We start from the raw sequence: 14,129 nt of genomic DNA, 5'->3' as shown, positions 1-14,129 counted from the left end.
ACACACACTCTAGTCCAGGGGTAGGGAACCTTGGCTCTCTAGCTGTTGCAAAACTACAACTTCCATCATGCCTGGACAGCCAAAGCTTTGGCTCTTCAGCTGTTGCAAAACTACAACTCCTATCATGCATGGACAGCCAAAGCTTTATCTTTGGCTGGACAAGCATGATGGGAGTTGCAGTTTTGCAAAAGCTGGAGAGTCAAGGTTCCCTACACCTGCTGTAGCCTGCCTACATTGCCCACACATTGGCACCCACATAGTTCTCCTATAGTGTTGAGATGGCTATAGATGTGGACCAGTTTCTAAATACCAGCCATTGCCAGGCTCTGTTCTTATGTACACATCACATATCCTTTGAATGCTTCGCCCATACAGATCTGTTCACCTGTGCTGCAAATGACAAGTCATTAATGGTGAAGTGTAATGGTGCATTTGGAACGATTATCATTCGAATTTACGCGATAACGATCGCATTTGAACGATAATCACAGCGAACAATCAAGCGACGAGCGAGAAATTGTTCATTTTGATCTTTCAACATGTTCTCAAATCATCGTTGGTCGTTTACTGAAAATTCTCAGATCGCTTCGTGTAAACAGTCTTTTACTGATTCACCCTATGTGTGAGATTGGCTTAAGCAATCTTAAAATTATCGCAATAAAGATTTTTTCAAACGATTTATCTTTTCGTCTAAACGCTGATCATTATAAAAACAAAATCGTTGCCTCAAAATCGTTAAACGATCGATTGGGCGAATTATCGCTCCGTGTAAACATAGCATAATACTGCTCATTAATATAGAATCTATCAGGTCCACCAACCTCATAGCCTGCCTTTTCCCACAGAATACAAGCGAGCCCGCCACGAAATTAAGAAGAAATCCTCAGATACACTGAAGCTGCAGAAGAAAGCTAGGAAAGGTATGTGCAACCCCAAGTATTCAGCATCATCTTCACCCACCATCAACACCACCAAACCACTAGCAGTATCATCATTACCTATATAACAACAATCAGAAAATATTCCTATAAGTTATAAGTTGTTTCAAAATCATACTCCTCTCCCCCCACACCCACAATATCAGCTCCTCCACACTATTTGTAATCATGTGTCAGTCTTCTTTAACCATTTCCTTCTGGATGCTTTGCTGCTGTGATGCAAAGGGTATAGTTAGGGGTGGGTATTGCAGGTGTAGGATTGGGATTTGGAGACCTCTTTTTGCATGCCTGTTTCTCACTAAACTTCCTTTCCTTTTCTCTTGCATTGCCTTCCACTCCTTCCTGTAGAAGTTCTAGGTAAGTGAGCATCCTCACGCAGTATATAATGTATAACAGTGTGGGTGAGGAGAGTTGCACAGATCAGGGAGATAATTAGGATGACCAACTTTTGGTGGGGGGAGATCAGGTGACAGATGAGTCTGTATCTGTGTACAGAAACTGACAGCTGTCTCCATGACCTTTTCAGGTCATCCTGACCACATGTAGTTGATTTGTAAAGTGAAAGATCTCTGCATGATGCCAGTGAATGTCTTGTTTACATCCAGAAGCTGAAAAACATCCTGGTCTATCTGACAGCAAGTAGAGATCCTGAAAATGGTGTACTGTTAAACCAGAGCAACTATCAAAAAGTTGTAGACAGGGGCGTAGCCATAGGCGGTACAGAGGGTGTGGCCACACCTAGGCTCAGGCTTGATCGGGCCCATAAAGTCTCTCTTCACCATAGGAGGGGCCCCATGATTTTGCACTAGTGCCCACTGGCTTCATGTTACACCTCTGCTTATAAACCTGTTTAATATGTGAGAATGAAATTTCCTTTACATAGCAATAGACAATGGCCCTTTAAAGGGCTAACAGGCTAAAAAATAAGCATGCTGTCTGCCCAGTTCTAGAACCACTATAAAATCCAGTTCTGTATTTATTGGTTGTACTTTCTATGTACTACAATTAGCGACTCTGTACTACAATTCTTAGAAGGCATTGCTTTTCTCAGTTGTCATCGCAGTCCTCTCACCTTGCTTACTTCCCTCCTGCCAGTTCCCCACCCAAAGAATGTCTAATTTCACTGCAGACTATTGCACAATTAGTTAGATTGTAGCACCTGCTTCATCATTCCACACAAGACAGCATATTGTAATCATATCTCACTCTCCCTAAATGTCTCAATAAAGATATATATGTATCAATGACAGGGAGACAGTGATTTTGGCTGGAGGGGGCTGGTCCAGTAGCGGATTATAATAGGTCCTTTATGGGCGTTAGCCCGGGGCCCTGAGCTCCTGGGGACCCATGGCCACCCAAACAGACTTATACTTTCAATGGTGTATTGTCTCCTATATAGTCCTGCCATGATTTGCAGAAGATTGCTTCTTTTTTACAGCAATTTTGCACAAATCAGGGCATCATGACATTATCTATCCTGTACTATGAGCACCATGCTAGTGCTGCCATAGTTAGAGTAGGGTGGGGGGCCCATGCTTGGTGAACAGCCCAGGGGCTATGGTAAAGTTTTTCCGCCCCTGGGCTGGTCAGAGATGGTGACATTACTCAGGGGGTAGGGTTAGAGCTCAGAGACAAGATCCAGCCTCTTGGGACATCAGAAGATGATGCGTTGTCTTGGGAGAGAGGCAGCAGTCTGGGAGCTACAAAATACACATTTTTCAGTCCTGTTTTCTATTTCCTGTCAGTGATGAATTATGCAAAACCATGCTGAAGCCAGTACTATTAGTGATAACACTGTATTAGTAAGTTAGATATCTTGGGGTGATAGCTTTATTTAACACACAAATTTAAACACAATTTTCTGATAAGGGAGTACCCTTTTAAAAGGGGTCTACTCATCACATGCATATGGCTAGGATATACCAGGTTCGGCCAATTATCGATTCGTATAATAGAGACAACCTTCGGCTGATTACAACGATCATCCCCTGATTGTTGGTTTAGGTTTGGACCTAAAGTCGGCGGTCCCGTTCTGTGATTGGCTAAGTGGCCTGTCAGCTGACAGGCCGCTCAGACACTGCTGCTGCCGGGACCAGCAAGCTGCAGAGCACAGGAGTAAAGAGAGGTAAGGTGCCAGGTGTTTGAGAAAGTGCTGCATGGACATTGCTAATGATGTCCATGCAGCCCTTACTGCCCGATTACCAGGCCGTGTAATCGGTCCAGTAAACGAGTGCTGATCTAGCAGATTGGCGCTCATTTGCTAAAATGATCAGGCTGTACTTGGCCTGTGTAATAGGACCCAAAGTGTCAGTAGCCATTGTTCATTATAGCCAACCATGTGACCAAGCACAGCTAGCAGAAGATGAAGCAACACAAAGTTTTTCTAGAAATGGGTCATAGGGCCAGGGTCATAGCAGTGAGACCCCAAGGACCAGGTGTTAACACCCCAAGCAGAGCAGTGATGTATAGAACCTACTTCTGTTAACGGTGTTAAGGTCCCTTCTTCTCACCGGTCTGGTGGTGTCAGCAAGTGTCTCATAGTCCTGTCACTCTCTGTCCTGCAGGGAAGGGAGATCTGCAGCCGCAGCTGGACCATGCACTGCAAGATGTAAATGACATGTACCTGCTGCTGGAGGAGACAGAGAAGCAGGCAGTGCGCAGGGCGCTGATAGAGGAGCGCGGACGATTCTGCACCTTTATTGCGCTGTTACAGCCAGTGGTGGTAAGTAAGGCACATTATAAACGATGTTGTACGGCATCACATAATGTTAATGTTCCACATGGCATCTCCTCTTAATGTCTTATGACTTTCCTGCCTTCAGAATGGAGAGATCCACATGTTGGGGGAGGTGACGCACCTACAGGCCATAATCGACGACCTGATGCTACTGAGTGACGAACCTCACAAACTGCCTGCAGCCAGTGAGCAGGTTAGATCTTCACCTGATATTTGCTGCCATACTGTGGGGGGTAATATATATTTTGCACGGCTGTTCTTATGCCTGTAAGGCTGGGTTTACATCTATCCGGCGGTCTGGCGTACTTATTCTGTGACAACTGTTGCCACAACTAATGGCCGAAATTTGTCATCAGTTGTTCTATTTTGCAATTTTGTCTTAAAGGAGAAGTCCGGCCTCAGGGTTTTTCTTTTGAAATGGCAGGGCACAGTGGGAAAACAACAAACGGCACTAAGTTACCCCTCCCTGTGCCTGCAATCCGCCATCTAACTGGCCCTGGGACCCCCGCCAGAAGGCATTTTGCCCTGAGTTGTCATGATGTAACGGCTGATGGACAGCCTGCTCAGCCAATCAGAGACTGGAGTGGCACCCTGCCCTAGTCAATAACTGGCTGAGCGGTCAGTCCATCAGCTGGGTTGTGATGTCGGCCATTTGCGCCGTTTGTTGTTTTACCTCTGTGCCCTGCCATTTAAAATAAAAACCCTGAGGCTGGACATTAATTTACTCTCTGGGCTTTGCAATGGGACATTAAATTACGGTTAACATTACCAGGTTTGATTTTATGACAAGAAAAACACTTGTGATTTAGCCTGGTAATGCCAATCAATTAGGCTCTAATTATGTAAACAAAGAAATGCACCAAAACTGCCAGTAGCCATTGAGAAACACAGCCTATGCACCTTTGTGCAGCCCCATGTAAATAAAACTGCATTGTTCATATACAATGCATTTAGAAAGTCACCAGAAATTCATTTACATTTTGCTATGTTGCAGTGCTGCAATAAAAAAAAAGTATGTTTCCCTTATCAGTTTGCATTTAATACCCCATAATGAGAATATCAACACAGAATTTTAGAAATTTTTGCTAATCTTTTAGGGTATAAACACACACATCGTATACGCAGCGTATTTACTGCTGCGATACGCAGCAAATACGCAGCAGATTAGATCTAAATAACTGAACACAGCATCAAATCTGCTGCAGATCTGCTGCGTATCTGCTGCGTATACTGTGTGTGTTTGTACCCTTAAAAAGTAAAAGAACTACATTTTGCATGGACACTTTGCTATGACACTTGAAATTTAGCTCTTGCTCCTCCCATTTCTCTTGATCATTTGAGATGCAGCTTGATTGGAGTCACCTGTGGTAAGTTCAGCTAATTGGACAGGATTTGGGAGGACACCTTGTTGTGTCTATAAGGTCTTGAGGGTATAAACACACACACCGTATACGCAGCGTATTTACTGCTGTGATACGCAGCAAATACGCAGCAGATTAGATTGAAATAACTGAAAACAGCATCAAATCTGCACCATCAAATCTGCTGCAGTTCTGCTGCGTATCTGCTACGTATACGGTGTGTGTGTTTGCACCCTGAAGCTTACAATGTATATCAGAGCCACAACCAAGCCATGAGTAGGAGCTGCCTGTAGAGCTCAGATAGGACTGGGAAGGGAGAAGGGTTCCAAACATTTCTGCTGCACTGAAAGTTTCCAAGAACACAGTGGTTTCCATAATTGGTCAATGGAAGAAGCATGGAACAACCAGGACTCTTCTTGGAGCTGCTCCACCAAATTAAGTAAACAGAACTTGTCAAACGTTTGGGTTCTAAGGCTGCATCCATGGCTGTATTCATGCTTCTCCATCCTCCGGGAGTCAAATTTCACGCGTTTGGGTTTAGACAAACCCGAATGTTTAGCAAGTTCGCTTATCACTACGAAGCACCCAATGGTCACTGTGGTTGAGCCCCAAAGTTCCTGTGTGCTAATGGAGGAACTTATAGAAGGTCCACCATGACTATAGCCTCTGGGCTTTATGGAAGAGTGGCCAGAAAGAAGCCTCTTCTCAGTAAAAGGCCTAGATTTCTAACACTGTTCACTTTACCAGTATGGTTTTTTTTGTGCAGAATGATGGGGAAAACTGGATGTTCTATTTTTTTCTATTTTAGCACAAGGCTGCAACATAATAAAATGTTAATAATGAATGAAAGGGTCTCAAGACTTTACAATGCATTGTATGCAGCAGAAATCTGCAGCTATGCTCTTAAAGTGACACTGTCACCCCCTTTGTGCATTCTGACATCTCTCCACAGGTGTAAAGGGTAAATTTAGCGTTTTTCATACCTTATTTTATATCATACGTCATGGTGTTTGTTCAAGTAAAAAGTGTCCTTTTATCAACTGCAGATTGTATTAAGTGGGCGTGGCCTCGCAGCATTAACACCACTTAGCACCGCCCACAACGGCACCGTTGCCCCGCCCCCATTGAAGCCCATTGGTTGGCTGACGTAAAGGGGGTGAAGTCTCAACCTTTCGGCCAGCCTGTTCCAATGGCCGGCGAGGGGGAAGGGCCAACGGTGCCCTTGTGGGCGGGGCTAAGTGGCGCTAATGCCGCGAGGCCACGCCAACTTAATACAATCTGCAGTTGATAAAAGGACTCTTTTTACTTGAACAAACACCATGACGTATGATATGAAATAAGGTATGAAAAACGCTAAATTTACCCTTTACACCTGTGGAGAGATGTCAGAATGCGCAAAGGGGGTGACAATGTCACTTTAAGATCTTCTGGTCAGTAATATGATATGTTTTTTAGGTCATGCGTTATGAAGAATTTGTTTTGATTTTGTCCACGTGCTCATGTTGCATTATTATAAATATAATTGTAAAAAAATAGAAGAAACGCTGAGAAAATGAGCCATATCTCTTTTATGCCCAGGCACAGCAGCAGCATCACAATAATTTTCTTTTCACACAGGTTATTAAGGATTTGAAGGGATCTGACTACTCCTGGTCTTATCAAACACCCCCTTCCTCCCCCAGCAGCTCAGGATCTCGCAAGTCCAGTATGTGCAGGTGAGTAGTCTGGTAGATGAGGAGAAGGACAGCTCCCCTCCCCCAGCAGAACCCTGTCACAAGATCCCTCCACACCCCGGTATATGTGCGAGGTGTATTGACCATAGCAATGTCCCATTGTCTCACGTCGTCAATGCTCTGACCATTTACCACAGTACAAAAACTGCCCCCTCCTGGCAAGCTGCCTCGCACCCCCACTCACCGGGTTCCGCGTGTCGCTATCGCAGCCTCCCGCAGTCTACAGGAGGAGCCCAGCGGCTGGTGAGCGCGTCCTCCCAGGACTCTGGATGCAGTTCCCATGAAGCAACCTACTCCAAGCCACCATCACCCATGCCCTCAGACATCACAAGCCAGGTAAGTGCGGAGCCAAGGGTGAAGGGAAACTGCATGCACAGCGCTGGCACCTTATTTTCTCATATGTTATTCCCTTCATCAGAAGTCCTCAAGCTCGGCATCTTCAGAAGCATCTGAGACCTGTCAGTCGGTCAGTGAGTGCAGCTCCCCCACATCAGTGAGTATCACCATATCATAGAGAAGGAGTGACACTCATTTATAGCATGTAAGGACTGGACCTGAGGTCCGAAGAATAATGAAGTAGATGTGATTGTCGAGGACCGTATTCATGCCTAAATTAATGCAGTTTCTTTCATTTCTTTACAGTTTACATGATTTTTGATTGCTGTCAGTGAATAGTAAAGGCTTGGTTTACATCCAGGAGCTGAACATGAGCCTAAACAGGGGTAGGGAACCTTGGCTCCCCAGCTGTTGCAAAACTACAACTCCCAAGCTAAAGCTTCGGCTGTTCAGGCATGATAGGAGTTGTAGTTTAACAACAGCTGGAGAGCCGACGTTTCCTATCCCTGGTCTAAAACATCCTCTGTGAGGTGCAGAGCCTGGACTTGTGTGCACTGAATGTAACATTTCCAGGCTAGGAGAGCGCTTTGTGCTGCTGATGTGTTTATCTTACAGAGACTTGCCTCAACTGGACACAATTGTGAGAAATGTGTTGTGTAGGCTTGAGAATAGTGAGGAAAACATAATGGAAGCTGGACAACCTCTGTAATGATGTATATTCTGCAGGACTGGTCACGTTCTGGTCCATATGAAACACCGCCTGCAAGTTCCCTTCAGCGCAGAAAAGACCGCGTGGAACATCTAAGGGAAGCAGAGCTGGGCCCCGGCTATCAGGGCATGGAAGACCCTTATCGTCCACGGATGTCTCCAGCTGTCATTGCTGCCAAGGTAAACCCTACTGAGGGGATAAACTTAGATATACAGCCCATATATATATATATATATATATATATATATATATATATTTAGTAATGTAATGTAGACCTTCCCCCAGACCATCCACATATCTAGCTATATAATGTACACCCACCTCCCAGATCCTCAATTTATATCAAGCTGTAATGTATGCCCTCCTATAGGGATTCTCCATGTATTTAATACTATAATATCCACCCCCTTGCCCTATCCTGGTTGAAGCCACCACCACCATCCTGTGTTACATTCTCCTGTCCTGTTATTACAGCATGGGGAGGAGGTGTCCCCTGCTGCCAGTGACCTGGCCATGGTTCTGACTCGGGGTTTGAGTCTGGAGCACCAGAAGAGCAGCCGTGACTCATTACAGTATTCTAGTGGCTACAGCACCCAAACTACGACACCTTCCTGCTCCGAGGACACAATCCCCTCACAAGGTAAATAATGGAAAACGCTCCTGAAAGGGTAAACTGTGGCCACAGGTCAGAACTTAAAACGTTGCTACTTTAAGGGTTGACACTCTTCTGTATATTCTAAATCTTTATCATTGTATAATGAAAAATTCTGCTACTTTTGCCTCATCTTCTTTAGGATGTCTGCTTGTTGTTAATATCTGGTCTAAACTTACACTGAACAGTCTATACAACATATTTATTAAACAGCCTGAGAAATTGATAAATCTGGTGCGTTCTTAGGCCATCTAGCCTGAGTTTACACTAAAAAAAGCAGTTGCAGTAAACCTGAGCCAAAGTCTGTTAAAAGTTGAAGAATTTTTCATGATACAAATATTCATTTACATGGGACTGCAGGAGCCTTTAATATAGATATTTGCTGCAGTAAAGCAAGCCATTCCTTACCTGCCATTGTTTGCATCCTGTGCAGGCTCTGACTACGACTGTTACTCAGTGAATGGTGATGCAGATGGCGACAGCTCTGGGGACTTTGATCGATCCTCCACAGTTCCTCGAAGCAGCAGCTTGGCACAGAACTACCGCCGCATGCTTCAAACTAAGAGGCCAGCCTCTACGGCTGGTCTGCCCACCGCCATGCCTCCTTCTGGATCCGCACCCCCACCCCCACAAACAGGCTCGACACCAGGTGTGGCAACCATTCGACGCACACCTTCCACCAAACCCACAGTCAGACGCACTTTATCCAACGCTGGACCCATTCCATGTCGGCCCCCTATTGTGCCAGTAAGAACACCCACTGTGCCAGACTCCCCTGGCGGAGGCCTAGGGGGGCGTTCTCGTGTTGGAAGTGAAGAGTGTGTTTTCTATCTAGGAGCAGATGATGGAAGTCCCCTTGAATATGCCAAGTCTTCGCCAAAGCGCCTCAGTCTCCCCAATGCAGCCTGGGGGGGTGCAGGAGAAATGTCTGTGTATGGAGGAGGTGGAGCAGATGAGGAAGACATGGGAGGAGGTCTTTTGGCTGCCAATCGGCACAGTCTGGTGGAGAAGATCGGGGAACTTGTAGCAGGAGCGCATGCCCTAGGGGATGGGCAGTTCCCTTTCCCTTCAGCTCCAGACAAAAGTCAGATTCCTGCCCCAACGGGTAAAGGGAATGTGTCAGAACCACCAGCAGGTGATATGCTTGCATCCATACGTAGAGGGGTGCGGTTACGTCGAACCCTGACCAATGACCGATCTGCACCCCGGATATTGTGATCTTGATTTAAGGGTTTATAGGATTAAGGATTGGTGCTCCAGGGGAGGGGAGTAGAATATACTGTGACACAGACAAACCCAGAAGCCAAGGGGTGCTTAACCCATTCTATGCAGGTGTGTCCGGGGCTAGAAGGGTTAAGTTTGGTGACTGACCAAAACATTTTCGACCATTCCATGCACTGGTGGGGGCTGTACCATTCCATGCGGAGATCATACAGACCTTTTCTGATAAAGTTGCATTAGGAGGAAAGTAAATCGACTGTAATGGCATAAGACCACACGCCTACACAGTCAGGATCAGCTCATCTACATAGAAGTGCACAGCGCTGCAATGAACATAGTGCCAGAAGATATCACTGTTACATTGGACTGTAATGTAATGACCAGGGGTAGGTTGCTGTGAACGTGGTGGACTGGTCTCTATGTACCATACACTATATCAGCTTTTCCATAGCACCCAGGTATATGCTGACTCCACAGAAGGCTCACATCTCACAACTTTGTCACCTATATTCATTGCAGCCATGTGACCAGAGGACTGTGGCACCTGATGACCGATTCTTCAGCTTTGTGTAGCTCTGTATCCTCTGGATCTTGTGGAATGCTCCTAGAATTTACTTTTTGTGGCCTATATATCTTCATGTCACACTGGCCTGGGGCTCGCGAGGGGCAATGGGCATTTGCACTACACAGAATGCAAGACTCTGGAAACGTGCAGTGTCTGGACACAATGCCCCCACAGTCTTCAGGAGCCCCAACCTTTCTTATTGTACAATTTGTGCCAAGTGGTTGTTTTGGACGGTGAGCAGCCACTATGTTTCTGTGGCAAATTCTCTCTCACACGATAGGTGGTGAGTCTTTCCGGCTCAGTAATGGACTTGGGCCTTAAGATGCCTCCATTTGTTGGCCACGTGGTAGTGGGGAATAGCTGACCTCACAGGGATCTTGCCTTTACTGATCACAGAGGCCTCTCTTCTAGTGCCATTCAGAACAAGCCTTGCGCCACCTCTGTGCCCATGCCGTAGAGAGGTGCATCAGTCCTTATTGTCATCTGTGTCCCAGAATCATACCGGGGCAGTATGTAGCAGGCACGGTGGGCACCGCATTAATAGGGCACCACACTGATGACCTGTAGGAAATAGCACTTAGGATTTGTAGATTTTACACCATTAATTTATGACACCCTTGTAGATTGTTGGAATCTTACCCTGAAGATTATTGTGCGGAGTAGGGGGAAAGAACATTTCCCTAAGGTGAACTTGTCCCTGCACACAGTGAATGGGCCCAATATGTTCTGAAGAGCGGCCTATAGATAGAGGGTGTACCTCCCAGTTATGGACACTGTGTGCAGGATCACATAATGGAAATGTCACCCCAGTAATGGTGAAGGCCTCTGAGGGGAACACTGCACGAGCCCCTTGGCCTTGAGATGTGGCCCCTTTAGCGGGCAGTTACTATAGAGCCGTATTTTTTCAGAGAATGATAAGATAACTTTATCTCCCCAGAAGGAAATGCGGAGATTTAGATTTAACAAGACAGAGAATATTTTTAGCAGCTGCTGGCAGAGCCAGGGCCACAGATCAATATTGGGATATGTAGCTATGTTTTAGCATCACCTGCTGGCCGGGTGGGGAACTGCAATGAGCAATGTTGCAAATTGTAGCAGAAAACTAAGTTCTCCCAAATCGATGAGATTTAAATGCCTGCAGAAAGATGGTGACTGGCAAGCGTTGTGTTGTCACCAGACTTAGCAGGATCCATGTGTTACCTACAATTGTTTGAGGTAAAGGTTTAGAACTACTGACAATAACAGAGAAGAAATTATACTGTAAGTCCCTTCAGTAAGTTGGATTTCTGTCCAGCGCAGTGTTGTCGTGGAGAAGTTGTGTGGCTCTGAATTACCATCCTTATCATTGTCCACACGTATACACACAGCTGATCAAGCCAGGCAGGATGTTGATGTGGATGGCGAGTTCAAACCACACAAAGTCTCTGTATAGTTATCAAAGCTCTTGAGTGATTTAGCACAAGGCTTTTTGGCTGGAACGTTTTACCATCAGCGTAGAGGGATGGGACTTTTTTTTTAATGATTTACTTCTGCTGGGTCAATACATGGTGCACACATTTTTTGGAGGGGCAGGACTCATTTGTAGGGAAGTAGCCTTTCTACAGATAGAGATATGTTCCAATCCATTAGGAAACCAGCTACATGGAGGCAGGGTGCCCCTTTAGTATCAGAGTGTGGTAATGGGTTATGCCTTTAAGCAGCAGCTTTGCAGGTGTTTCTTATGGGTACAGGCAGGTGTTAGATGTGCATTTCTGTCTGAGATTTGAAGGTTCTTGTACGTTCATTGGTTCCTGTCCAAGATTATATGACACAGACCTGTAGGGGAAGACTGTGGCCAGGACTGTGCTGTATGTCCAGTTTATCACATATACTATAATATATAAGGTCATCATAAATATTACACCATGCATGCAATGGCCAGTTTGTGTCATCCTGCAACTTTGCTGAATTTCCTTCTTCAATATTTTGTTATTATGAAAAAAAAAAATATGATCATCTCATGATATATCACAGACATGATCTTTTTGGTAGAGCCCGTGATCAACTAATTCCCTTTTATACAGCTTGGAGAACTGCACTTGTATTACGTTAAGTGTTGCCTCAGATTTACAGTAACTGATCTCCAAGAAATCAGTGGATCACTTTACCAACAGTCAATCACATTTGTGGTATACCAGGAGATAGTGGACTAGATTTCCCCTTTAAAAACACTGTTTTCAAACCACCTTGCCTCATATGTGCACAGAGTGGTCCTATGTCCTACTAGTAACACTGTGAACTCTATTCAATAAAGGTTGCAGGGTGCCACAAACAAGATAGTGAATCAGAGATGTGTAAATGAGGACAACCCAGCAAGTGAACACTGGTGTGAGGAGGAGAAGGTTCTGAGACAAAAAGAGGAAAAGCAAGTGATGTGGAAGGTGCAGCAGTAAGAAGAGAGGTAAAAAGAGAGGAATCTTATAAGAAAAAAAAACAGGGAATATAATCATTACAAATCTTTTTCTTTTCTGCTAAGATCTAAGCACAAGAAATTATAGTATATAGCATAGTTATATACTGAGCCACTCTAACAGCATTTCCCTTCTGATTAGCATTGGTGTCATGGAGACCTCGTGTGGATGCTGGTCCACGTCCTACCTGACTCGAATACTGGCAGTTGTGTGTCTATGCATAGGCATTGATATGCATGATCAGAAGATACCTCCAAGTCAGTAGTGCAGCCTTAGCCTTTGGGCCTGTAACTTTAGGCGCTGCGATCTCAGTAGAGAAGGAAAAAGATACAGAGGGGTTTTCACATGAAAGAGATGTTCTGTAGTTTCCTTCTGCTGTCTCCTCCCCTTATACAGAAGTGATGCTTTATGATACCAGGTAACTCTAGCTGGTGTAGACTGGAGCAGTGGATCACATACAGGGAAGGATAGTTTGGGAGTCCCTGTCTACTGCTCACATTGCAGGACACAATCTATAGATTGTACTATAAGACTTGGGTCTAGGCCCAGCTATGAGCTGCACTGACCCTCCCTCACCGGAAAGACCCTCGCTCTAGCAATAGGATAACCCAGCAATAATAATGAAGCGGCGGTGACTACCTCCCTAGGTGTAAGGCCATTCTGCTAGTGGGGGATGAAGGAGGTGGCAATGACTGCTGACACTGCAGATGATGGATCAGGGATAGTGTGGCTTGTGACATCAACAGTTTATGACTCCGGCTTCCAAAGACCTTAGTGGTAAGAGGATAAACACATGCTACTGGAGCCGAGGGAGTTCATGATGCACATTGGTGCGACTCCTATAAAAACAAATAGGATCCATTTTTTATTATTTACTCCAGTGTGATGGTGTCATAGCCCCTGCCAACAGCTATGCATCATATGAAGGATCGGTCCAGAGGCCCCTTGGTGATAGAAAAAAAAAAAAAAAAGCAGGAGACCAAGGAAAGGTGAATGCAAGCACAACGCTCCCCTCTCCTTCTATGTCCTATGTTTGGACAGCCTGGTTAGTCCCTTTATATATGAAGTCCCTCTGTGTGTGTGTGTGTGTGTATAACACGTTGTTGTACAGAGCCCCCTTACACTGGATTTCTGTGTCTCCGTTTGTATGTGTGTTCACAGGCCTGTATCTGTAACCTCGCTGCCTGACCGCTGGGCGCCGGACCCTCTGCTTTACTGCCATGTTTTCACCCCATTCTGTATGATGTTAGAATAATGGGGTAGGGGCAGACCCCCTTCTCTCCCAACACTGTGTCTTACAAATGTGTAACCGTCTTCTGCTAGCTGTTCTTTTGGTTTTGTTATCTCCTTCCCTCATGAATTTAATTCTTTTTCTAGTTCATCTTTTTCACTCAGAATTGCGCTGACGGTAACTCCGCACTGTGACG

At 45.3% G+C, this 14,129-nt stretch overlaps 1 protein-coding gene across 4 annotated transcripts in view; it reads left to right on the top strand.

The window, feature by feature from the left end:
* MTSS2 (MTSS I-BAR domain containing 2) overlaps positions 1–14,129 on the top strand; it is a 28,998-nt gene extending 14,869 nt beyond the window's left edge. For 3 of the 4 annotated variants that reach the window (XM_069966374.1, XM_069966376.1, XM_069966377.1), the window contains 9 exons: positions 846–920; positions 3,503–3,660; positions 3,761–3,868; positions 6,654–6,751; positions 6,907–7,105; positions 7,188–7,262; positions 7,832–7,993; positions 8,289–8,454; positions 8,900–14,129. In XM_069966374.1, coding sequence (XP_069822475.1) covers positions 846–920; positions 3,503–3,660; positions 3,761–3,868; positions 6,654–6,751; positions 6,907–7,105; positions 7,188–7,262; positions 7,832–7,993; positions 8,289–8,454; positions 8,900–9,684 — 1,826 coding nt within the window. In that variant the 3' untranslated portion in view covers positions 9,685–14,129. The remainder of the gene's footprint in view (positions 1–845; positions 921–3,502; positions 3,661–3,760; positions 3,869–6,653; positions 6,752–6,906; positions 7,106–7,187; positions 7,263–7,831; positions 7,994–8,288; positions 8,455–8,899) is intronic. The other variant, XM_069966375.1, reaches the window with a different exon arrangement.

The sequence above is a fragment of the Dendropsophus ebraccatus genome, chromosome 4 (genome assembly GCF_027789765.1).
Source record: "Dendropsophus ebraccatus isolate aDenEbr1 chromosome 4, aDenEbr1.pat, whole genome shotgun sequence".
Taxonomy (NCBI): Eukaryota; Metazoa; Chordata; class Amphibia; order Anura; family Hylidae; genus Dendropsophus; species Dendropsophus ebraccatus.
The sequence above is the reverse complement of the archived record's forward strand: the minus strand, read 5'-3'. Positions and strand labels throughout refer to the sequence as shown.